The 27019-nt window shown below is 45.8% G+C and overlaps 1 protein-coding gene across 3 annotated transcripts in view; it reads left to right on the top strand.

Annotated features, from left to right (window-relative positions):
- TTC6 (tetratricopeptide repeat domain 6) overlaps nt 1–27019 on the top strand; it is a 154218-nt gene that overhangs the window by 62873 nt on the left and 64326 nt on the right. For all 3 annotated transcript variants that reach the window (XM_045015740.1, XM_045015739.1, XR_006579141.1), the window contains exons 11-13: nt 3498–3925; nt 8982–9474; nt 17174–17303. In XM_045015740.1, the coding sequence (XP_044871675.1) occupies nt 3498–3925; nt 8982–9474; nt 17174–17303 (1051 nt within the window). The remainder of the gene's footprint in view (nt 1–3497; nt 3926–8981; nt 9475–17173; nt 17304–27019) is intronic.

Below are 27019 nucleotides of genomic sequence, written 5' to 3'. Positions count from 1 at the left end.
ATCCTGGTTTGGGCCTTCCATGGGAGCCACCCTGAGAAACCTGTACCCATGTCACATGGAGAGTGCCCCTAGGGGAAGGGGTGGTGATATGACCTGTGGATCTTGAGTCCAGCCCACAGAGTTCATGGGAGCAGGTATGCTTCAACCCTCCACCTAGAAGCCTGCTGACAGTTCTTTACCTGGGACCCACAAATCCCAGCCCCAGTGTGAGGTGCCACCCCTGAGGTCCAGCTGGCAGAATGCCAGAGTGGCTGATTGGCCTGCTGGCCCCACTTAAGTCAGCAGCAGGAACAAGAAGCTGTCTGAACAATTGAGCGCCACATTGCTACCCGCTCCCCCAGCTTGATTTTTCTGGCATCCTGACCTGGTTTGCTTCTTGGCATATGACTTGTGGTTCTTGACTTCCAGTTTCGCTTCTGCATCTGACACGCTGGTATTCTGACCCTCTCTGACTCTGGTATTCTGACTCGTGGTTCTGATCTCCAGTTTGTCTCCAGCTGACTCTTCACTTCTGTCTCGTGACTGCTAGGACTGGCCCATGACCTGGCCATTGGATTGGGGTTCTCAGGGCTTCCAACTGTAGAACCAGGAACTGAGCCCTGGTTAGAATCGGGGCTTCTGGGCTCCTTGCTGTGGAGCTGGGAGCTCTGGAAATCCTGAGAACCCCTGCTTGAGTCAGGTTTCTGGACTGCCAGGCTCCCAGCTTAACACCAGGAAGCCTTGAACCCCTTGAAGCTCTGGCATAGCAGGGCTGCCCTTGAGCTGCAGACTCTGGAAACCTGGGGTACCTGGCCCTAGGTCAGTCTGCATGGCAAGGCTACCCAGCAGTTTGTGTACATTTTTAAAGTAGACCAGTGAATTGGAATTAACAATGTAAAATCTTATGGCAAAGCAGACTTTTATTATTGCAAATTATACTTGATTTATAATTATTCAGTTGAAACACCAGCATGAAACAGCTGGTCTGTATCCCTGGATGTAATCAGGTTGTGTTTTTTCTGTTTACACAAAGTATAGCAGTGTACAGTTCCCCTCACATTTTTACTCTGATTCCCTGTAGCACAAATTGCAATCCCTGCAATCTCAGTGTGGGGAGACTTTGTCTGGACTGGTGAGAAAGAAAGGGAAGTAGCTCCTTTAAGGGTACCCCCCTCCAGATTTGGGTGCGGGGGAGAAGGCATCACCTCAGATGGTGGGCAGGCCATTGGGGCTAAGATAAACCATTGTCTTCTGCACATCTAGTGGAGGGTATATAAACCTTGTCCCTCCAGTCAGAGCCCCCTCTCATGCCCGGTTAGCAGCTCCCCACCCTCCCATCCCTGGGATTAGCAGAGGACTGGATTTTTGGTCTGCTGTGAGCATTGTGTTCTTCACCTTTTTGAGGAGAGGAAAGGGATTTTTCTCTCACTGCCAGAGTTGCTAGAAGGGGTGGGTTTTTTCACCTTCCCCTAGCAACTCAGAGACCTAACAGGGTAGGCCAGGAGATATGGGTCAAATTGCAACAGTTTAGCAGGTATAAGGTGTCCAGTGCAGGTACTAATCTCAAAGAGCATCCAGTTTCCTGATAAATTAGAATTGGAAGTGGATTTAGCACAACTGCACCTGTATTCGCCCTCTGTGGTCCCTCAATGACACCCACTCTAATCTCTCTGCTCCTCAGCCATCACCTCTCTTGCTCCTGACTGGGGTTTTTCCAGGCTGTACAGTTCCCCGCCTATACTGTGATATCCCCAGCAAGCCAGATTGCCTTACCAGATGAGAGTCTGTGCTTTGTTTTCTTTCCAGAAGTTATGAACTGCTGTAATTGCCAGCAGTTACAAATTACCACACAGCTTTTTTTTAAGCAAGCATATTTAATCTTAAAGTGAAAGCATTACAGAGAAAACATATTCAAACAACAAAATAATCTATGTGCCTGCTAATAATCTTACCAGAGATCATGCCCAACTGCAACAAGGGCTCTGATAGGAGCCAGTCTTTCAAAGGGGTTTTTCTGTGGTTACAAGTTCATACCAGCCTTGGTTCTGAATGAGAATAACCATGAATAGTTCAGTCTTTTCTTGGTACAGCATGGATCTTTGATTTTGGCCTCATGTAACAGGTGACCAGGAAACAAAGGCCCTCTCCTCACGGGGTAGCTTCAAAAGGCTGGGTATTTGCATAATTGGAGGTGGGGAATTTGCATTAATCTCCCATAGATACTTCCCAGAAAATCCACTTCATATGTCCCAATAGATCAGTGCTTCTCAAAGTCGGGCTGCTGCTTGTTCAGGGAAAGCCCCTGGTGGTCCTGGCTGGTTTGTTTACCTGCCACGTCAGCAGGTTTGGCCGATCGTGGCTCCCACTGGCCGCAGTTTGCTGCTCCAGGCCAATGGAGGCTGCAGGAAGCAACGCGGGCCGAGGAATGTGCTGGCTGCCCTTCCTGCAGCCCCCATTGGCCTGGAGCAGTGAACTGCGGTCAGGGGGAGCCACGATCAGCCAAACTTGCAGATGTGGCAGGTAAACAAACTAGCCCGGACTGCCAGGGGCTTTTCCTGAACAAGCGGCGGCCTGACTTTGAGAAGCACTGCTATAGACTATTTTTGTCTGCCACACTGTTCAATGTAGTCCTTTGATCATCCAGACCCGCCACAATAGTACATGAACTTTGCATTAATACAATGTACTCCAAAGATACATACACTTGATTCAATAAGGATTTCAAGGATAGTGCAGGAAATTGCCATATATGTTACAAACATTCCCTAAAGTAGCTGGGGAATGGGCTAGGGACTCCTAATGTCGGGTACAGGGAGGACATAACCCACTTTCCCTAGCCCGTTAATCCTCATACAAGGGACAGTGATGGGGTCACAGCAGTGGGCTGAGACTAGCAGTGGAGGGGTAGGGTGGCTGATGGCAGCACTCCACCAGGTAGAAACAATTAAGGTAGGAATCATGGCCTACATCTTATCTACAAATTATCACCAGTTAGTTGCCAGAAAAGTAATAAATTTTTGGTCTAATTAAACCACATTCCTCTCATCTTGCCTCTCTTTCCATGTGTCTAGGATAAGCAGAGTCTCACTAGTGCTGATTCCATGCCTGTCTCAATACACGTTTCTGTGGTGGCGCCACTGATGTAAATCTTTTGGTTTGACTAAAATTAAACTTGAATAAAAGATAGGAGGGCTCCATCTTCATCTCTGGTTCCTTGTAATACTTCACTGTTAAGATTAACATCTTCTTTCAGCTTCAGATAATGACGTATTACTGCATAGGCTTACATATTTTCAAAAACATGTTGACAAATGTAGATATAATGTAGTTGGGTTTTTTTTAGGTTAAATACTATTTTAAAAATGTTTTGAATAGTATAGCTTCTATGAAATTATGTATCTTTTTTATTATTTTTAAATTAAATACTAAAATCCAATCTACTAAAATTCTGTAAATGTAATACATAAATCTTGTTTCAAATGAACATGAAATAAATTCAGCTTTCTTTTTTCTAACAGATAAGTTTTATTAAAAGACCAGTCTCTGCACCAGATATGTCTGCTTTCAAAGGCAAAACAGTGTTAAAGATTTTTGCTAATTTCAAAACCAGCATGAAAGAGTTGAAGGTTATGAAGGAAAAGATATCTGAGCCAGAGGTTGAGACAGAGATTGAGAAAAGCTCCCCTACTAAGGACCTATTGACTAAAAGCTGTGATGAACCTTTACCAACACTGGTAGACATACCAATGCAAAGAACACCTATTTTCACCGGACAAGAGGATAGTGATGATGACATGGTTCTTGCTGAGAAAGCTCGAAAAGCTGGGATTAAGTACATTATTTTCCCCCCAAAAAAGAAAACAAAGAAATCAAAGAAAATGATAGACCGTGGAAAATTAGAAGCTATGGCTAAGGAATTAAAACAACCCTCGAAGATTCTTAAAAGGTTTTCTTTAATTAATATATACTGCGTTTGTAAACCATTTATTTAAATTTGTGGTCATATTTTTTATTTTTGTATTTAATCTTTTTGAATGTGAAGTGTTACACTGAAACATAGAATTATGTTCAGTTCATTAAAAAGGGAATCCTATACTTTAATTAATTAACTTATTTATAGAACAATAGCCAGTGAATACTGAAGTTTAAAAAGTAGTGTGGCCAAAAGCTTAGTCTAGTTGTTATAACAGCACAATTTAAACTGAGATTTCTTTCCTCTGAAAGAATAGAAGGAAATCCTGAGGTTACAGGAGATTGAAATCCTAGGCTGGATTACCCTCTTGTGTTCTGTGAGGTTGCACAGTTTACATCCAAGAAAAGGGACTCTCTTTATACTCTTCAGACTTCATGTATCACTCTAAATATATTCATTATCATTGCTTATTTTTATTCATTTTATTATATAGGATATAGAAGAGATGTAACTTTAGGAAGTAATCAAGCATTTAAAAGGCTATAGATGCAGTAAAAGAATGTTAATACTCTTACTTAACAGTTTTGTATTAGTATATGAAATGGCCAACAAATTAATTCTTAAGTCTGATGCATATATCTTCACTTTTGGATTAAGTTGTGTGTGTGTGGGCTTGGGAGATACTGAAAAAATATACACTATCTGCTTGTGCACTGATTGATGAAAAATGTGCACACACTGTATATAAACTGGCCTTTCAGTTCAGTTTCTTCTTCCAGCTAAATTGTTTTTCTCTGTAGCTATCTTTCATGGGCTGTTATGAGTTTGTGTTTCTTTTTTCCTCATGTTTAGCTCTTAGATTTTTCTCAGCTAGCAAAATTGAGTACAGTGTGATTTACTGTGATGGTACGTTGAAGTGGTGGTTTGTTTTCAAGATAACCTTATAAACAGAGATGCTCTGTGCTTTTTGTTGAGACTGAAGTTTTCATAGCACTTTTGCTGAGAGTCAGGGCTTTCTACCTCTGTATGGTGTGCTGCGTGTCCTTCACCCTAGAGGTGGCTACATTTCAGTGGTTTTGTATACAATTAGATACTCTTTTAATTGGGATTGTTAAGACGAAAGAGTCTGGATAAATGTAAAATATTATCTCAACATTCCATTTTAGCACTATGTATTTTGGTGACACAGAGAATATTACAGCTACAGATAAAGACTTCTATATTTCTTTGGCATTGAGTGGCTTGAAATAGGTCTTAAAACTGACACAATCAGCAGATTTTGATGTTGAATGTTGTCGAGACTCTCATCTTGGAGGCTATGTACTGACTTTACAACGAAATTATCACTCTGGGCTTGGTTTTGACTCTGTCCTTGGCGATTATTAGCATGTTCCATGCATTACAATTTGGATGATGCACCTAGGTATACATTCACTGACCTCCTCAGAATCCCATTAGTGTGTCTCATCCATCTATTTAATCTAATCTTATAGATTATTATGCAGCTCTTGAATTTGGTCCTTTTCTCAGGTGTAGCTTTGTCCTTACATACCTCTATTGAGAACTTTCTGAGAACATAAGAACATAAGAATGGCCGTACCGGGTCAGACCAAAGGTCCATCTAGCCCAATATCTGTCTACCAACAGTGGCCAATGCCAGGTGCCCCAGAGGGAGTGAACCTAACAGGCAATGATCAAGTGATCTCTCTCCTGACATCCATCTCCATCCTCTGACAAACAGAGGCTAGGGACACCATTCTTACCCATCCTAGCTAATAGCCATTTATGGACTTAGCCACCATGAATTTATCCAGTCCCCTTTTAAACATTGTTATAGTCCTAGCCTTCACAACCTCCTCAGGTAAGGAGTTCCACAAGTTGACTGTGCGCTGCGTGAAGAAGAACTTCCTTTTATTTGTTTTAAACCTGCTGCCTATTAATTTCATTTGGTGACCCCTAGTTCTTGTATTATGGGAATAAGTAAATAACTTTTCCTTATCCACTTTCTCAACATCACTCATGATTTTATATACCTCTATCATATCCCCCCTTAGTCTTCTCTTTTCCAAGCTGAAGAGTCCTAGCCTCTTTAATCTTTCCTCGTATGGGACCCTCTCTAAACCACTAATCATTTTAATTGCCCTTTTCTGAACCTTTTCTAGTGCTAGAATATCTTTTTTGAGGTGAGGAGACCACATCTGTACACAGTATTCGAGATATGGGCGTACCATGGATTTATATAAGGGCAATAATATATTCTCAGTCTTATTTTCTATCCCCTTTTTAATGATTCCTAACATCCTGTTTGCTTTTTTGACCGCCTCTGCACACTGCGTGGACATCTTCAGAGAACTATCCACGATGACGCCAAGATCTTTTTCCTGACTCGTTCTAGCTAAATTAGCCCCCATCATGTTGTATGTATAGTTGGGGTTATTTTTTCCAATGTGCATTACTTTACATTTATCCACATTAAATTTCATTTGCCATTTTGTTGCCCAATCACTTAGTTTTGTGAGATCTTTTTGAAGTTCTTCACAATCTGCTTTGGTCTTAACTATCTTGAGCAGTTTAGTATCATCTGCAAACTTTGCCACCTCACTGTTTACCCCTTTCTCCAGATCATTTATGAATAAATTGAATAGGATTGGTCCTAGGACTGACCCTTGGGGAACACCACTAGTTACCCCTCTCCATTCTGAGAATTTACCATTAATTCCTACCCTTTGTTCCCTGTCCTTTAACCAGTTCTCAATCCATGAAAGCACCTTCCCTTTTATTCCATGACAGCTTAATTTACATACGAGCCTTTGGTGAGGGACCTTGTCAAAGACTTTCTGGAAATCTAAGTACACTATGTCCACCGGATCCCCCTTGTCCACATGTTTGTTGACCCCTTCAAAGAACTCTAATAGATTAGTAAGACACGATTTCCCTTTACAGAAACCATGTTGACTATTGCTCAACAGTTTATGTTTTTCTATGTGTCTGACAATTTTATTCTTAACTATTGTTTCAACTAATTTGCCCGGTACCGACGTTAGACTTACCGGTCTGTAATTGCCGGGATCACCCCTAGAGCCCTTTTTAAATATTGGCGTTACATTAGCTAACTTCCAGTCATTGGGTACCGAAGCCGATTTAAAGGACAGGTTACAAACCTTAGTTAATAGTTCCGCAACTTCACATTTGAGTTCTTTCAGAACTCTTGGGTGAATGCCATCTGGTCCCGGTGACTTGTTAATGTTGAGTTTATCAATTAATTCCAAAACCTCCTCTAGTGACACTTCAATCTGTGACAGTTCCTCAGATTTGTCACCTACAAAAGCCAGCTCAGGTTTGGGAATCTCCCTAACATCCTCAGCCGTGAAGACTGAAGCAAAGAATCCATTTAGTTTCTCTGCAATGACTTTATCGTCTTTAAGCACTCCTTTTGTATTTCGGTCGTCAAGGGGCCCCACTGGTTGTTTAGCAGGCTTCCTGCTTCTGATGTACTTAAAAAACATTTTGTTATTACCTTTAGAGTTTTTGGCTAGCCGTTCTTCAAACTCCTCTTTGGCTTTTCTTATTACACTCTTGCACTTAAGTTGGCAGTGTTTGTGCTCCTTTCTATTTGCCTCACTAGGATTTGACTTCCACTTTTTAAAGGAAGTCTCTTTATCTCTCACTGCTTCTTTTACATGGTTGTTAAGCCACGGTGGCTCTTTTTTAGTTTTTTTACTGTTTTTCTTAATTTGGGGTATACATTGAAGTTGGGCCTCATTATGGTATCTTTAAAAAGGGCCCATGCAACTTGCAGGGATTTCACTTTAGTCACTGTACCTTTTAACTTTTGTCTAACTAACCCCCTCATTTTTGTATAGTTCCCCCTTTTGAAATTAAATGCCACAGTGTTGGGCAGTTGAGGTGTTCTTCCCACCACAGGGATATTGAATGCTATTGTATTATGGTCACTATTTCCAAGCGGTCCTGCTATAGTTACCTCTTGGACCAGCTCCTGCGCTCCACTCAGGATTAAATTTAGAGTTGCCTCTCCCCTTGTGGGTCCCATACCAGCTGCTCCATGAAGCAGTCATTTAAAGTATCGAGAAATTTTATCTCTGCATTTCGTCCTGAAGTGAAATGTTCCCAGTCAATATGGGGATAATTGAAATCCCCCACTATTATTGGGTTCTTAATTTTGATAGCCTCTCTAATTTCCCTTAGCATTTCATCATCACTATTACTGTCCTGGTCAGATGGTCGATAATAGATCCCTAATGTTATATTTTTACTAGATCATGAAATTTCTATCCATAGAGATTCTATGGAACATGTGGATTCGCTTAAGATTTTTACTTCATTTGAATCTACACTTTCTTTCACATATAGTGCCACTCCTCCCCCTGAACGACCTGTTCTGTCCTTCCGATATATTTTGTACCCCGGAATGATTGTGTCCCATTGATTGCTCTCAGTCCACCAGGTTTCTGTGATGCCTATTATATCAATATCCTCCTTTATCACAAGGCACTCTAGTTCACCCATCTTATTATTTAGACTTCTGGCATTTGTGTACAAGCACTTTAAAAACTTGTCCCTGTTTATTAGCCTGCCTTTTTCTGATGTGCCAGATTCTTTTTTATGTGACTGTTTATCATCTGATCCGGCCCTTACATTATACTCTTCAGTCCTCTGCTCCTGACTATAACCTAGAGATTCTCTATCATCAGACTCTCCCCTAAGAAAAGTCTGTGTCCGATCCACACGCTCCTCTGCAGCAGTCGGCTTTCCCCCATCTCCTAGTTTAAAAAACTGCTCTACAACCTTTTTAATGTTTAGTGCCAGCAGGAGGAGGTGTGTGTACTTGGAACTGAGCAGCAGGTACTGATTTATTTTGATGTGTGAGCATCATTTATCATACCTGTGCTCACTTGTGACTAATTTGTAATTATATTGTAATAAATGGCTCTTAGACCAAAAATATTATAGTTATTAATTAAACTAGTAAAGTAGTTAATTGAATATTTATTGATCGCCAAATTGTCCGTATCATCAGTATATCTAAGAACCTGTAGTTAACGTAATCCTTTTTTCCTTCCTGATTCAGCTCTGTATCCCTTGGAAGACTGCATATAGAGAATAAATTCAGTATCAGAGTATCTCCAGCAGTCCACCGTTATCGAAGTCCCAGTCTCCCTTGTTTGTTAGATTTTGAGAAATTTGCAAAAAGTGAAGGTGGAATTCCAAAAGACCTTGATGTTCGTGAGTGGGTCAGAGGAATCTGGAATAGCTGGTTCGATGAGGCTTTCCCTCCTAGTAGGGCTTCTACTGAGGAAAAAGATGCTAAAGTACTAACAGACACGAAGAAGGTGGACTCTGCAGAACAAGGAAAACCTGATCTAGAAATAGATCTAATGGACTCAGTGAATCCTGTTTTGGTAGAAGATATTGCTGATATTGAAGATTTGGAAACAGAAATCAATAAACTAACATTGTTGATTGAAAACGAAGGAAATTCTTCAGCGTTTCACTATTGTAGACGAGGAGCAATAAACAGGAAATTAGGCAAGTTAAAGTCAGCCATGGATGATTTGGAAAAAGTAAGTTTAATACAAAATTTGTTTACTACCAAGAACTAGGTGTTTTTTGTTACCCTGTTCGGCATCTGAGTTCTCCCAGGGCTGGTAGAAAGCTGATATCCAGCTCTATTCCACCTTCTTTTGCCTCTCTCCCAGAATGGGATGGTCCCAGGTACCTATTCGGAGAATGGAGATGCAGGGCTAAAATATGCTGTGCTCTAGCACCATAATGTTTCTTTGGAGTCCGTAATAGCTGTCTCAAGCTAGAGAAGTTCTGAATTGGTCCCTGGCTGAGAAGAGAGAGTGTAGAAAGTTGGCAGTAAGTTTTTTTTGTTCCCAGCTGCTCCAAGCACTACTCTGGGCACAGCTGATGATCAAGCCTTTATTTTCTATAAAGTGCAGTATAGTTATTATACATTATTAAAATAAATGTTCTTATAATAACTAATATTTATAAATTAACATTGGTATTTGGTATGTTTTTTTGAAGACTGTTAAGTCTATAAGTAATTTAGAGGGTATCCACTTCATAGAGAAACTCTTCACCTCCACCCAAGAAACTACACAATCTAAACTAAGCATAACAAAAAGAGGATTAAAATAAATTATAAACAGCAAAAATAAAAAGATAAAATCTGAAGTACATTACTTGAAGGTAGAAAGTGTATTTAATGTAAAAATCTTCACTTACAGCCGATATCACAGTTCTTAATATTTATACTTATCTTTTACTATATGTTTGTACAGCATCTAACATGTAGGGGCCCCATACTGCTTGGTGTCCAAGCACTATTGGAATATAAATGTTAAATCACAATTCTGATGGTGATAATTCATCCCAGCCCACTCAGTATAAATAAATTCTTTATACATGTTTTTTAATCCTCTGTGCTGTCCTGCTCTCTCAAGATCTACAATGTGAGAAAGGTTTACCCTCCAGTCTGTCTTTGTTGGGGGATCTTATTCTTTATTAATTCAAATTTATCCAAGCAGTGCTCCTTCAATTTCCTTATCTATTTTAGGTATTTCTAAGGTGCCTATCACCAAGGCATTTCTTGATGAAATAGTCTTCAGATCAGTAATACACCTCTACCCTGATATAACGCTGTCCTCGGGAGCCAAAAAATCTTACTGCGTTATAGGTGAAACCTCGTTATATTGAACTTGCTTTGATCCACCGGAGTGTGCAGTCCTGCCACCCCAGAGCGCTGTTTTACCGCGTTATATTCGAATTCATGTTATATCAGGTCACGTTATATCGGGGTAGAGGTGTAGTGTTTATTTTAGATAGTTTCAGTAATTATAAATTCCACATCCACATTGCTCATCGTTCACATCACCTGTTCTCATTATGCATAGATCCAAAGCATGTGAATAAAAATCTCTTCACCTGGTTTTGATACTTCCAGCAAAAATGTGCCAGTTCTGGACCCAATTTACTTATTGTCTCCAGATTCCAGTAAACGTTTATAAAACATTTAACTTTAAATTTGACTGTTACTGTTTTATAATTAAGAAACTCGATCTTTTCCCACAGACTTTCCATGTAAAGTGATACATAAGTGAAAAGTATGTATTTGTTTAATTTATTTTGATTTATACAATAATATAGGTATCTGTTACAAGCTCTCACTCTTTACAGTACATTACAATACACGTCACCTATAATCTCTTAGGGTACGTCTACACTACAAGACTATTCCGAATCAACTTAATTCGAATTTTTGGAATCGACCTTATGAAGTCGAAGTTGTGTATCCACACTAAATACACTAGTTCGACTGTGTGAGTCCACAGTAACGGGGCCAGTGTCGACTTTGGAAGCGGTGCACTGTGGGAAGCTATCCCACAGTTCCCACACTCCCCGCTGCCCATTGGAATCCTGGGATTTCCCCCCAATGCATGCTGGGGGGAAAAATGTGTCGAGGGTGGTTTTGGGTAACTGTCATCATTGAACCGTCACTCCCGCCCTCTCTCCGTGAAAGCGCCGGCGGGAAATCTGTTCGCGCCCTTCTCTGGTCGGTTACAGCTCGGACGCCACAGCACTGCGAGCATGGAGCCCGCTGCGATCATCGCTGCACTTATGGCCATTGTCAACTCCTCGCACCTTATCGTCCACCTCTTCCACAGTCAGCTGCTGAGAAATCAGGCGAGGAGGCTCCGTCAGCGCGGTGAGGACAGGAAGTCACAGAGTGGCGCAGACCTCTCACAAAGCAGGGTACGCCGCGCAGTGGAGATCATGGTGGCAATGGGTCAAGTTCATGGTGTGGAACGGCGATTCTGGGCTCGGGAAACAAGCGCGGACTGGTGGGACCGCATAGTGCTGCAGGTCTGGGATGAATCACAGTGGCTGCGGAACTTCAGGATGCGTAAGGGCACTTTCCTTGAACTGTGTGACTTGCTGTCCCCTGCCCTGAAGCGCCAGGACACCCGGATGCGAGCAGCCCTGACTGTGCAGAAGCGAGTGGCCATAGCCCTCTGGAAACTTGCAACGCCAGACAGCTACCGGTCAGTAGCGAACCACTTTGGCGTGGGCAAATCTACTGTAGGGCTTGCTGTGATTCAAGTAGCCCACGCAATCGTTGAGCAACTGTTCTCAAAGGTAGTGACCCTGGGAAACGTTCAGGTCGTCATAGATGGCTTCGGCGCGATGGGATTCCCAAACTGCGGTGGGGCTATAGATGGGACTCACATCCCTATCCTGGGACCGGCCCACCAGGCCAGCGAGTACATTAACCGAAAGGGCTACTTTTCTATGGTGCTGCAAGCACTGGTGGACCATAGGGGACGTTTTACCAACATCTACGTGGGGTGGCCAGGCAAGGTTCATGACTTGCGTGTTTTCAGGAACTCTGGTCTGTTTAAACGCCTCCAGGCAGGTAGTTTCTTCCCGGACCACAAAATAACGGTTGGGGATGTGCAGATGCCTACAGTGATCCTCGGGGACCCAGCCTACCCGGTAATGCCCTGGCTCATGAAGCCCTATACAGGTGCCTTGGACAGTGAGAAGGAACTCTTCAACTACCGGCTGAGCAAGTGCAGAATGGTGGTGGAGTGTGCTTTCGGACGTCTCAAGGGGAGATGGCGGAGCTTACTGACTCGCTCGGACCTCAGCGAAAAAAATGCCCCTGTTGTTATTGCTGCTTGCTGTGTGCTCCACAATCTCTGTGAGAGCAAGGGCGAGACCTTTATGGCTGGATGGGAGGTTGAGGCCAATCGCCTGGCTGCTGATTACGCTCAGCCAGACAGCCGTGCCGATAGAAGATCCCAGCGGGAAGCGCTGTGCATCCGGGAGGCTTTGAAAGATAGGTTCCTCAGAGAGCAGGGTAACCTATGACTCTCCAGTTGATTTACAGAGAAGCTGAACCTGAGCCTGTTTCAGTGACTGTTGACTTCGATCTGCGGTTACATACCCCGTTCTCCAGGTTTCCCCCCTTCCAACACACGTTTTAAAATAACTTTAATGGAACACTGATTATTAATAAAGTTTTCTTTAATTATGAATTCCTGTTCAAGGGTTGAAACATGGACGCGGACTGTGGTGGGTACGGTGTGCACTGATGTCCAGACCGCTTCTACACTAGAGGAATGACAGGCTCCTGCTCCTACAGCGGTCTCTGGGGGGAGGACGGTTGCAGGTGGGTGTGCAGGAAGGGGTGGGTTTGCAGGAAGGGGCGAGGGGTGCCGTCTTTGGGATGGAGTTTGAATGCAGGCTCTGGACTGGGGGTTGGGGCGTAGGAAGGGGTGAGGGGTGTGTGGGAAGGGTGAGTATGTGTCCGTGGATGAGGGCTCTTGCTGGGGCTCAGGGCATCGGAGAGGCTCGTGGCTAGGGGGGAAGGGCATGGTAAGGGCAGCCTGCCTTGCCATTTGTGGATGTCAGGCGCTAGGACCCTGGAGCAGCATACACCTCACAGACTGACCCGGGGCAGCATTCACCTCCCAGAATTACCCTAGTGCCTAGTGACTGCAGTCTGTGTGTGTCCTGCTGTTGATCCTGCCCCCAAGTCTGTACCCTGGTAATGGAGGCTGTCCTATGCAATTAAAACCCACCCCCCTTCGCACAAAGTCTTCTGACAAGGAAAACGTGACGGAAACAGTGAATAACAACAAACTACTTTTAATACTCAACTACACAGTGGGGGGATGAAACTTGGATTTGGGACTGGGTTATCCAGGAAGGGAAGCACTTCTCACACTTTAGGGAATGAGAGCTGTTTGGTACATGAGCGCTCTGCTGGGGTGGAGTGACAGTTTTCACGGCCCCTAGCGCCCCTCCTTCTTGTGATTTTGGGTGAGGGGGAGACAGGACTTTGTGGCGGGGGAAGGCGGTTGCAGATACAGTTCAGGGGGGCTCTCTGCTCCTGCCTGCGGTCCTGCAGAACGTCTACAAGGTGCCGGAGTGTTTCCAGTTGCTCCCTCATTAGCCCAAGCAGCGTTTGAGTCGCCTGCTGGTCTTCCTGCCGCCACCTGTCCTCCCGTTCGCTGTGTGAGCGCTGGTGCTGACATAGGGTCTCCCTCCACTGTCTCTGCTCGGCCGCCTCGGCTCTGGAGCAAGCCATCAGTTCAGAGAACATGTCGTCCCTAGTCTTTTTCTTTCGCCGCCTAATCTGCGCCAGCCTCTGTGAGGGGGATGCCGGGGCAGTTCGTGAAAGAGCCGCAGCTGTGTGATGGGAAAAAGGAAGTGATTTCCTTGAAAAGATACATGTTTGCGAACACTGAACACAGTCTAGTCAGTTTCTGTGAACAAGACCATACAGGGCACCTAGTCTCATGAGCTCTCAGGACAAGTTCGAGATTTCGGAATACGCTTTCATTGGCTGCGGTCTTGCACAGGAGATCGGACAAGCGGGGCGGTACAGCTGAATCCGTGTAGCAGCCAGGCCTGGTAAGCACTACACTATAGGCTGCTTAACAGTTAATGGATAGCTGTGCCCTCCCGCTGAAGGCAATCTGTAAAGCATAAAGTCTGACCCTGTTCCAGCCCCTCGCGGCAGTGCACGGGAAAGATCACTGTATGCTTTTCCTCTGTGGCCTCCAACACGTGGCTGTTAAGCGAAGGTCATTGCTATGCAAAGTAAAAGTCAAGCATTCACAATAGTAACAGTACACTAATTGCCCTAATTAGATGCAGCAGTCGCCGAACGAGATTAGCCTGAGGCGGGTCACTCGGAGAGAGAGAGAGCGGATGCTGCTCGAATCCCTGCACAGACCAGGACCGTACGCTGCAATGCTGGTGGAGGCAATGATTCCGCTGTACATTAGGATGGCCTGGCGCGGAAGAGTGTGCTTCCACAGAGCACCAAATAAGGCACCTCTCCCCAGGAACCTCCTGCGGAGACTTTTCGAGCTGCTCTCCGAGAGCTTCATGGAACTGTCCCAGGAGGATTTCTGTTCCATCCCTATCTGTGTGGACCTTCTCTTTATATAGTTTTTTAAGCAAAAGGTTTTATATAGTTTTTTACATATTTTTTATTCCTGTTTTTTAAAAAATAAATGTTTCCATGTTTATAGCACTTACCGACTGATCCTTCCCCTGATTCTGAGTCCGGGTTAACGGCCGGGGAGGGTTGGTAGGGGATCTCTGTGAGGGTGATGAAGAGATCCTGGCTGTCGGGGAAAGCGGTATTGTAAGCGCTGTCGCCTGCGTCGTCCTCCACAAACCCTTCCTCATCTTCCCCATCGGCGAACATCGCCAAGGAACTGCCCCTCGACACTATCCCATACTCAGAGTCCACGGTCACTGGTGGGGCAGTGGTGGCAGACCCACCTAGAATGGCATGCAGTGCCTCGTAGAAGCGGCATGTCTGGGGCTGTGCTCCGGAGCGTCCGTTTGCCGCTCTGACTTTTTGGTAGCCTTGTCTCAGGTCCTTGATTTTCACGCGGCACTGCGTTGTATCCCGGCTGTATCCTCTGTCTCTCATGGCTTTGGAGACCTTCTCGTAGGTCTTTGCATTCCGTTTGTTGGAGCGCAGCTCCGAAAGAACAGACTCATCGCCCCACACAGCGATCAGATCCAGGACTTCACGGTCTGTCCATGCTGGGGACCTCTTTCTATTCTGGGATTGCATGGACTCCTCTGCTGGAGAGCTCTGCATCGTTGCAGGTGCTGCTGAGCTCGCCCCGATGTCCAACCAGGACATGAGATTCAAAGTGCCCAGACAGGAAAAGGAATTCAAATTTTCCCGGGTCGTTTCCTGTGTGGCTGGTCAGAGAATCCAAGCTTGGACTGCTGTCCAGAGCGTCAACAGAGTGGTGCACTGTGGGATAGCTCCCGGAGCTATTAGCGTCGAATTCCATCCACACCTAGCCTAATTCGACATAGCCATGTCGAATTTAGCGCTACTCCCCTCGTCGGGGTGGAGTACTGAATTCGAACTAAAGAGCCCTCTAGGTCGAACTAAATGGCTTCCTGGTGTGGACTGGTGCACGGTTAATTCGAATTAACGCTGCTAAATTCGAATTAAAGTCCTAGTGTAGACCAGGCCTTAGATATCTTCTAGACCAGGGGTCCCCAACCCCCGGTCCGCGGCCCGGTACCGGTCCGCGGCCTCTTAGAAACCGGGCCGCGAACCGACCCAGTGGAGCTTCCGCAGGCATGCCTGCGGGAGGTCCAGCTGAGCCGCGGGACGAGCGCTCCCTCCGCAGTCGTGCCTGCGGGAGGTCCGCTGCTCCCGGGGCTCAGCTGGAGCTTCCGCAGGCACGCCTGCGGAAGCTCCACTGGAGCCGGTGGACCTCCCGCAGGCGTGCCTGCGGAAGCTCCAGCTGAGCCCCGAGAGCAGCGGACCTCCCGCAGGCACGACTGCGGAGGGAGCGCTCGTCCCGCGGCTCAGCTGGACCTCCCGCAGGCACGCCTGCGGAGGGTCCAGCAAACGAAACCGGTCCCTGGACCTAGAAAGGTTGGGGACCCCTGTTCTAGACTATCTAAAATTACCTGCACAGGATATTCAGTTTATCTTTTTAATTCTCCATCTTTATCATCCTCCGAAGCCTTAGAAAACAGGTGAGCCTTGCCGTGTGTCTGGCAGGTTTACAAATCCAGACTCTATAAGACCAGTGGCAGATTTGTATACTCATGTAAATTTTCCCTATGCTTATGTTAGCTTATATTATGAGCACCATGAATAAAATGCATAAGAAATTATTTGCTTGGTGAGATCTCATTAATGTGGTAAGATCACAGTCAAATGCTTTCTTTTAAGGAATCAATAATGTTTTTCATAGCAATAGCAATAATACAGTTTACATTTGGCCAACACTGACATTTTCTTATAAACTGGGAAATGCCAATTATTTATCACCTTCAGACAGGTCAGCAATGTTCAAGATACCATTTTGTGTTTATCCCCTAGAATTCAAGTATGTTTTACTTGTTAAAAAGTGATAAACTGTGTTGATTTCTCTGGTTAATATATATTTCAGACTGAATATTTCTGAAATTAAGGACAATCCTGCATACGCTTAAACACGTACTTAGTTTGAAACATGAATGACTTCAGTAGGGTTACTCGTGCTTAAAGTTAAATATGCACATAAGTGTTTGCAATATTGGGACTTCACATTTTACTTGCATAATATCTGTATTTCAAATGTATAGAACTGTATACTCTGCAGGGCAAGTCTTTGACATCCTCTGTATTCAGGGAGCTCCTAGCTCATTTAAGAAACTCCTATCACTATCTAAATAATAAATTAATATTTATTTTGCATTTTTCTTTTGTAGGCCATAAGCTTAGAACCACTTCTACTTAATGCTTATTGGCACAGGCATTTGATTTACCTCTTTCAAGAAAAAAATCAAGCTGCCTTGGATGACCTGAATTTTATAATTAAATGGAACAAAAATAATGCGGGTAAGTATCTAGTGAAATATGACTGATTTTTTAAAAACAGTTTTTTCTCACAAATGCTGTTTCTTCAGTTGTATTAGGCCCCAGTATTGCAAAGACTTATGGACATGCTTAACTTTATGCACCGAGTAGTCCCATTTACTTCAATAGGATTGCTTATAGTTTGTAAAGTTTTGCATGAGTATAAGTCTTTGATAGATTGGAGCCTAAATCAGTATTTCTAAAATAATAACTAAATGTTTTATTTCAATACATACACAATTGTCATGACATTATATCCATTAATATTTCAGGGAAAGCTGGTAACGACCCTGCCTAAGGATTTCTATTATAAAGTGTTCTTTCAAGCTGTTTTTTTTTGTTTGTGGAATGAAAGGAAAGGAAAGGAAAGGAGCTGCAGTGGATGCTACTCAAAGTGCTTGGGAGCTTCCAGAGCAGCTGCAGCAGCAAGGGTGAGGTTGGGGGAGTATGTTCTGCTCCCAGCCTTCCCTCTAGACCCAGGCACTACATGCAGCAGGAAATTCCTCAACTCCTTTGGTGGAGAACAAAGAGAAACAGGCTTCCCCAACTAGCCATCTGAATCCAGCATGTGGCCTCAACCACCCATCTACTGTCCTCCCAGGGTACAATATGGAGCAGGAGATTCCCCGCTTCTGGGGTGGGAAGTGGGAGAGAGATAAGCCAGACTCCACCTAGTGATTATCTGGATCAGCAAATGGTCCCAGAGGTTCATTCCCTGTTTTGGGGGCTCCACATGGGGCAGGAGCTCCCCAACTCCCACAAAGGGTGGGGGAGAGAGAGAGAGGGAGGTGGACCAGGCTCCCCAAAACCATCTCCTGGCCCCAGTAGCTGGCCCCAGTTGCCTGTTCCTTCCCACCAACTGCGATTGCAGCCTTCTTCTGCCGCTAACTAATGTTATTCTTGTAGTGCAAATGGTAAAAGACTGTGCTGTGGTACAGAAGGTATAGGGCTCAGAATAAGTTGAATCGTAGGACTGGAAGAGACCTCGAGAGGTCATCTAGTCTAGTCCCCTCACACATGGCAGGACTACGTATTATCTAGACTACCTGAAAGGTGTTTGTCTAACCTGCTCTTAAAAATCTCCAATGATGGAGATTCCACAATCTCCCTAGGCAATTTATTCCTGTGCTTAACCACCCTGACAGTTAGAAAGTTTTTCCGAATGTCCAACCTAAATCTCCCTTGCTGCAATTTAAGCCCATTGCTTCTTGTCCTATCCTCAGAGGTTTAGAAGAACAATTTTTCTCCCTCTTCCTTGTAACAACCTTTTATGTACTTGAAAGCTGTTATCATGTCCCCTCTCAGTCTTCTCTTTTCCAGATTAAACACACCCAATTTTTTCAGTCTTCCCTCATAGGTCATGTTTTCTAGACCTTTAATCATTTGAGTTGCTCTTCTCTGGACTTTCTCCAATTTGTCCACATCTTTCCTGAAAATTTGGCTCCCAGAACTGGACATAGTACTCAGTTGAGCCCTAATCAGTGCGGAGTAGATCGGAAGAATTAGCTTCTCGTGTCTTGCTTACAACACTCCTGCTAACACATCCCAGAATGATGTTTGCTTTTTTGCAGCAGTGTTACAGTGTTGACTCATATTTATCCTGTGGTCCACTATGATCCCCAGATCCCTTTCTGCAGTACTCCTTCTTAGGCAGTCATTTCCCATTTTGTATGTGTGCAACTGATTATTCCTTCCTAAGTGAAGTACTTTGCATTTGTCCTTATTGAATTTCATCCTATTTACTTCAGACCATTTCTCCAGTTTGTTCAGCTGATTTTGAATTATAATCCTATCCTCTAAAGCATTTGCAACCCCTCCCATCTTGGTATTGTCTGCAAACTTTATAAAGGTACTCTCTATGCCATTATCTAAATCATTGATGAAGATATTGAACAGAACGGGACTCAGAACTGATCCCTACAGGACCCCACTCGTTATGCTTCCAGCATGACTGTGAGCCACTGATAACTACTCTCCGGGAATGGTTTTCCAACCAGTTATGCACACACCTTATAGTAGCTCCATCTAGGTTGCATTTCCCTAGTTTGTTTATGAACAGGTCATGCGAGACAGTATCAAAAGCTTCATAAAATTCAAGATATACTGCTTCCTCCCTATCCACAAGGCTTGTTACCCTGTCAAAGAATGCTATCAGATTGGTTTGACATGATTTGTTCTTGACAAATCCATGCTGACTGTTATTTATCATGTTATTATCTTCTAGATGTTTGCAAATTGATTGCTTTATTATTTGCTCCATTATCTTTCTGGGTAATTCCCCGATTGTCCTTATTTCCATTTTTATAGATTGGAAAAGGGCAAATATAGTGCCAGTCTTATGGAAGACAGGAGATTCCGTGACTTTTCAAAGATAATTGCTAATGGCTCAGATATCTCCTCAGTCAGCTCCAGGAGTATTCTAGGATGCATTTAATCAGGCCCAGACATCTAACTTGTCTAAGTAATTTTTAACTTGTTCTTTCCCTATTTTAGCCTCTGATCCTACCTCATTTTCACTGGCATTCACTGTGTTAGAGGTCCACCAACCTTCTTGGTTAAAACTGAAACAAAGAAATCATTAAGCATCTCTGCCATTTCCACATTTTCTGTTGTTTTTTCTCCCTCATTGAGTAACGGGCTTACCCTGTTCTTGGTCTTCCTCTTGCTTCTAATGTATTTGTAGAATGTTTTCTTGTTACCCTTTATGTCTCTAGCTAGTTTGATTTCATTTTGTGCCTTGGCCTTTCTAATTTTGTCCCTACATACTTGTGTTATTTGTTTATATTCATTCTTTGTAATTTGACCCAGATTACACTTTTTGTAGGACTTTTTTTTGAGTTTCAGATCATTGAAGATCTCCTGGTGAAGCCAGGGTGGTCTTGACATACATCCTATCTTTCCTACGCAGTGGATAGTTTGCTCTTGTGCCATTAATAATGTCTCTTTGAAAAACTGCCAACTGGCTTCAACTGTTTTTCCCCTTAGACTTGCTTCCCATGGGATCTTATCTACCAACTTCTCTGAGTTTGCTAAAGTCTGCCTTCTTGAAATCCATTGTCTTTATTTTGCTGTTCTCCCTCCTACCATTCCTTAAAATCATGAACTTTACCATTTCATGATCACTTTCACCCAAGCTGCCTTCCACTTTCAAAATCTTAACCAGTTCCTCCCTACTTGTCAAAATTAAATCTAGAACAGCCTCTCCCCTGGTAGCATTCTCCATCTTCTGAATAAAAAAATTGTCTCCAATACATTCCAAGAAGTTGCTGGTTAATCTGTGCCCTGCTGTGTTATTTTCCCAACAGATGTCTGGGTAGTTGAAGTCCCCCGTTACCACCAAGTCCTATGTTTTGGATGATTTTGTTATTTACTTTAAAAAAGCCTCATCTAACTCTTCTTCCTGGTTAGATTCTTTGTAGTAGACCCCTACCATGACAGCACCCTTGTTTTTTACCCCTTTTATATTTACCCAGATACTTTCAACAAGTCTGTCTCCTATTTCCATCTCAACCTCAGTCCAAGTGTACATTTTTAATATACAAGGCAACACCTTCTCCCTTTTTGCCCTGCCTGTCCTAGCATTTTGAGTTCTTCCTTCTTATTCCCCATACTTCTCACATTAGTACACAGACATCTAAGATACTGATTTGATTTCCCCTCCGAGTTCTGTCTTGTCTCTCCCTTATCCCTGCTATAACAGCCCATGCTTCCCCCCCCACACATTCCAACCCTTTCCTCTGGTCTCCATGTTTTTTACTTACCTGTGGGGTTTGGTCACCTGCCCCCTTCGAACCTAGTTTAGAGCCTTCCTCATGAGGTTAGCCAGTCTGTATCCAAATATGCTCTTCGCCTTCTTATATAGATGGACCCAATCTCAGCTTAGCAGGTCTTCTTTCTGAGACAGCATCCCATGGTCAAGGAACCCGAAGCCCTCCTGGCAACACCATCCTCGCAGCCAGGCATTCACCTCCTGGGCCCCTACCTTTGACTGGAAGGATCAAAGAGAACACCACCTGTGCTCCCAACTCCTTCACCCTTGCTCCCAGAGCCCTGTAGTCACTCATGATCTGCTGAGGGTCATACCTCACAGTATCATTAGTACCCACATGGATGAGTAACATGGGGTAGTAGTAAGAGGGCTGGATGATCCTCCACAGTCCCTCAGTAACATCTCAGATATGGGCCCCTGACAGGCAGTATACTTTCCGGGATGCCACGTCAGAGCGACAGAAGAGATTCACCAGCCTTCTCTACGTTTCCTCCTGGGAGTGGTGGCTGCGATCCTCCCAGCCTTGGGGGTACATGGCTTCTCCTCCTCCACCTTTGGGGGTGATTCCTCATCGTTCGTTGCTAGGGCAGCATAAGGGTTTTCCATCACCATGGTGGTTGGTTTGGGAGTAGGGGTGGCTCACTGCCTGCTGCCAGAAATAGCCAGCAGCCAGTGTCCTCCCTGTAACAGAGCCATATCCTCCTCCCCTGGTGGTGTGACACACTGGATGGTCACCCCTCCAGCCTGGCTTTCTGTGAGCGGGGAAATGCAGGCCACAGTCTCTGCAAATCCACACCAGGATCTGGGTAGAGGCATCCATGGTTAGGTTGTCTGTCTGGATATAGGCGCAGGTGGAGGAGACTGGAGCAGTGTTGGCATTGGAGATGTATCCCTTCCTAACCATTGCGATTATATTACGTCTCCCTCCCACAAACTCCCTCTCAAACTCCCCTGTTTGTGGTTCCCTTTTCGCTAGCTCCCCTTGGTTGCTTAGCCTCTGGCTTTTAAGGCCTCGTCTCCAAGGTCAACTCTACCCCATTGTTAATCACACAGGGGGAGGGTGATCACAAGGCTGATTGAAGCTAATCAAAAATGATCAAGGATGATCCATGGAACAAAGGCTCAAACAGTCCTCAGACACACAATCTCAACTGACCCTGTAACTGAAATAACCTGAAAGAGAGAGAAAAACCACAAACAGCCAAACAAACTCGCTCACCCCAAGATTAGTACTCGCAACTTGTTCCTTCAGCAGGGGGATCTCCTCCCTCTCTCAAACTCCCCTCTTTGCGGTCCCCTGTTCGCTAGCTTGTGGCAACAAGCTCCTCACAAACACCTTTCACTTGACTGCTCCTAACCCCTCCCTCCTCCTTGCTCTCACCCACCCAGGGTCCTGGCCATGACAGGCCACCCCTGCCCCCAGGGCCTGTGAACCAATCAGCCTGCATCTTGCCGTCGGCGGCCAACAAACTCTCCTACCAAGTAGGTTCCCCCCTCCTAACCAGAGTGAGGGGGTGTGGGCTGGCTGAGAAAGGGCCCAATCACAGCAGCCAGCCATGCCCTGCCCATTTGCAGTGCTCTGCCTGTGCAACCGCAGCTTGTGGTAGGGCTAGTAGCTGTTGGCATGAGTTCTATGCCCTGACGGGGCACTGTGCAGCTGGAGGGGAGCGAGGCAAACCAGGGACACTCTCCCACCAGGTGTCATAGCCTGTGTGCCCCAGGGCTATGGCTTGCTCTGCCCTGACCCACAGCGGTGATGGCTGAACCCTCTGGGGAGTTTACCTCATGGCCACATATGCCTCCTGCAGAAGAAGATAGAAAATTGCAGTAATCAGACTTTTGGTGTCCAGTCAGTACTTCTGACTGGAGACTGTACAGGTCCCCTTAAAACTGGACTTTCTGGTTGAAAACCAGACACTTGGTAACCCTAGGTGACATTGTTGTAATTTTTTATCTTCCATTAAAAACAAACAGAAACCTCAGGCCTGGTCTACACTAGGAGGTTATGTCGAATTTAGCAGCGTTAAATAGAATTAACCCTGCACCCGTCCACACAACGAAGCCTTTTTTGTCGACATACAGGTCTCTTTAGTTCGATTTCTGTACTCCTCCCCAACGAGGGGAGTAGCGCTAAATTCAACATGGCCATGTCGAATTAGGGTAGGTGTGGATGGAATTCGACGCTAATAGCTCCGGGAGCTATTCCACAGTGCACCACTCTGTTGACGCTCTGGACAGCAGTCCGAGCTCGGATGCTCTGACCAGCCACACAGGAAAAGCCCCGGGAAAATTTGAATTCCTTTTCCTGTCTGGCCAGTTTGAATCTCATTTCCTGTTTGGACATCGTGGCGAGCTCAGCAGCACTGGCAACGATGCAGAGCTCTCCAGCAGAGGTGTCCATGCAATCTCAGAATAGAAAGAGGGCCCCAGCATGGACTGATCGGGAAGTCTTGGATCTGATCGCTGTGTGGGGCGATGAGTCTGTGCTTTCGGAGCTGCGCTCCAAAAAACAGAATGCGAAGATCTACGAGAAGATCTCCAAAGCCATGCCAGACAGAGGATACAGCCGGGATGCAACGCAGTGCGGCGTGAAAATCAAGGAGCTGAGACAAGGCTACCAGAAGACCAAAGCGGCAAACGGACGCTCCGGATCCCAGCCCCAGACATGCCGCTTCTACGAGGCACTGCATTCCATTCTAGGTGCGGCCGCCACCACTACCCCACCACTGACGGTGGACTCTGAGGATGGGATAGTGTCGATGGACGGTTCCTCGAAGATGTTCGCGGACGGGGAAGATGAGGAAGGAGATGACGAGGATGAGGCAGTCGAAAGCGCTTACAACACTGATTTCCCCGACAGCCAGGATCTCTTCATCACCCTCACGGAGATCCCTTACCAACCCTCCCCAGCTGTTAACCCGGACCCTGAATCAGGGGAAGGATCACTCAGTAACTGCTTTAAACATGTAAACATTTATTTCTAACAGAACAGGAATATTAACTATGCAAAAAGAAGGTCAATATGAATGTGGATAGAACAGAAATCCTCTTCGGAGATCTCCACGAAGCTCTCCTGGAGGTAATCGAAAATCCTCCACGAGATTCCTGGGGAGAGCGGCCTTATTGGGTCCTCCGTGGTAGCACACTCTTCCGCGCCAGGCTATCCTCTGGTACTCTGGGATCATAGCCTCGCAGAGCATGGCGGCATAGGGCCCTGGTTTTTGCTGGCTTTCACGCAGCATGCGGTCTTTATCAGTGGCAGTGATCCCCATCAGGGTGCTGTCGCTCATGGTGACCTGCTTTGAATTAGGGGAATGTTAGGATTGGGACTGCTTGCCTGTTCCTTTACATAACTGTAACCGGCGGTTTACAGCCATGTGGTGGAGGCGGGACAGGGGCAGCATACAGGGATTTTTCCCAGGGACAGCCGCGAGGGGGTGGGACAGGGGCAGAGTGCATGCTTTCCGGATTGCCGGCAGCAGGAACTGGCCAACGCTAGGAGCATTGCTTTGACCGTGAAAGGAGGGCACTGCTATAAATTAAGTTTTAAGCAGCCAAAAGTCTGCGGCTTATCATGTCTGCCTGCAACACGAATTCTGCTGTCCTGCCCCGCTTGTCTGATCTCCACTGAAAGGCCCCAGGCACTGAATGCGAAGGCCGAAAAGTCGACCTTGTCCTGAGTGCGCATGAGATAGGTGCTGTGCATGGTCTTGTTCACAGAGACAGACTAGACTATGTTCATTGTTCGCAAAAAATGTATCTTTGTAAGGAATTCACTCCCTTTTTCCTATCACACAGCTGCGGCTGTCTCCCGACCTACCCCGGCATCCCCCTCACAGAGGCTGGCGCAGATTAGGCGGTGTGATAGACCCAGGCCAGTTGGGTACAGCAGAATAGCAGAAGGCAGATATACTGGCCACTGGATTAACAGTTTTCTGTTCCCTGACTGACCAGAGCAGGGGCTGCTCCAGGCTAATGAGAACACCTGACTCTAATTAACCTGCAAAGAGTCAGGTGAGGCCATTCAGTTAATGTGACCACCTGACTCTAATTAAGGCCCTGCTGTTACTATAAAAAGGGCTCACTCCAGTCAGGCAGGGGAGTCAGGGAGTCAGAGGAGAGGAAGTGCGGCTGGTTACTGAAGACACCCTCAAACCATCGTTAAAGGAGCCCTAAGGTAAGGGTGAAGAAGGGAAAAGCAGGAGAGCTGTGGGGAAGTGGCCCAGGGAAATGTAGCAACTCTGGCAGTGAAAGGTTGGCTGCCAACAACTGCTACCATTAGGGTCCCTGGGCTGGAACCCGGAGTAGAGGGCGGGCCCGGGTTCCCCCCCAACCCACCACTACAGGAACAGCTCCTGGAAGGGGAAGTCAGGTCCCTGTCAGGACAGGAGGCTGAACAGAGACTGTGGGAGTTCTCTCACCAACCTCCTTGCAGCCTATGATGAAAAGGGCTCAGTAGACTATAACCCTGGCCCTAGAGAGAGAAGGGCTACGTGGAGGGTCACAGTGAGCCACTGAGGCTAGCATAAACCGCCTAGAAGCGCAGGACCCACAGGAGCAAGGTCAGAGCTCTGCCACAGCGGCGAAAGAAAAGGACACGGGACGAGATGTTCAAAGAACTTATGGGCTGCTCCCGAGCCAAGGCGGCCCAGCAGACCCAGTGGAGGGAGAACATTTCTCAGTACCAGCGCTCACACAGCGAACGGGAGGACAGGTGGTGGCAGAAAGACCAGCAGGCGACTCAAACGCTGCTTGGACTAATGAGGGAGCAAACGGACATGCTCCGGCGCCTTGTGGATGTTCTGCAGGACTGGAGGCAGGAGGACAGAGCCCCACAGCAGTCTATCTCTAACCGCCCTCCCCCGCCACAAAGTTCCATATCCCCCTCACCCAAAGTACCAGGAAGGAGGGGCGGCAGGGGCCGTGAAAACTGTCACTCCACCCCTGCAGAGTGCACAAGTACAAGAAGGCTCTCATTCCCAAAATTTTGATAAGTCCTTTCCTTCCCGCCTCACCCAAGCCCCTGTCCCAGTTTCATCCCCTAACTGTGTAGTTGATAATAAAAAATACTTTTCTGTTAATTACTGTTTCCGTCATGTTCTTTTATAGGAGACTGTTTGAAGGGGGGGGAAGGGGTTTGATAATTGGACAGTACAGTCACCTTTACCAGGGTACAGACACGGGAGCAGGTTCAGCAGCAGGTCACACACACAGTGCAGTCACTAGGCACCCTGGTCAGTCTGGGAGGTGGTTTCCATGTTCTGTGTGTGGGGGGCTATGTGACTTTGTGGCGGGGGAGGGCGGTTAGAGATCTTATGCAGCGGTCCTTATCCTGGATCACAGAGCCACGCAGCAGGGGATCTGTAACCGTCCTCCCCCGCCACAAAGTCACATAGCCCCCACACACAGAGTCCTGAAAAGGAGGGGTGGCAGGCTCCGTTGAAACAGCCAGTCCGCCACTGCGGACCGCTGTAGGAGCAGGAGCCTGTCATTCCTCGAGTTTAGAAGCGGTCTTTACATCACTACACACCCTACCCACCACAGTCTGCGTCCCAGTTTCAACCCTTTACCGCGTAATCAGTAATAAAGAAAACGGTGTTAATTAACAAAGTTCCATGTATTTTATTTTTAAACGTGTGTTGGCGGGGGAGGACGGTGGGGGGTGAACGGGGTATGTAACTGCAGAGGATAGTCAACATTAACTGGGTAAAGAAACGAGGGCAGGTTCAGCTTCTCTGTAAACAAACTTAATAGTCACAGGTTATCCTGTTCCCTGAGGAACCTTGCTTTCAAAGCCTCCCGTATGCACAGCACTTCCTGCTGGGCTCTTCTAATCGCACGGCTGTCTGGCTGGGTGTAATCAGCAGCCAGGCAATTTGCCTCAACCTCCCATCCCACCATAAAGGTCTCCTCCTTGCTTTCACAGAGA

Source organism: Mauremys mutica, chromosome 4 (genome assembly GCF_020497125.1).
Source record: "Mauremys mutica isolate MM-2020 ecotype Southern chromosome 4, ASM2049712v1, whole genome shotgun sequence".
Lineage (NCBI taxonomy): Eukaryota > Metazoa > Chordata > Testudines > Geoemydidae > Mauremys > Mauremys mutica.
The sequence above is the reverse complement of the archived record's forward strand: the minus strand, read 5'-3'. Positions and strand labels throughout refer to the sequence as shown.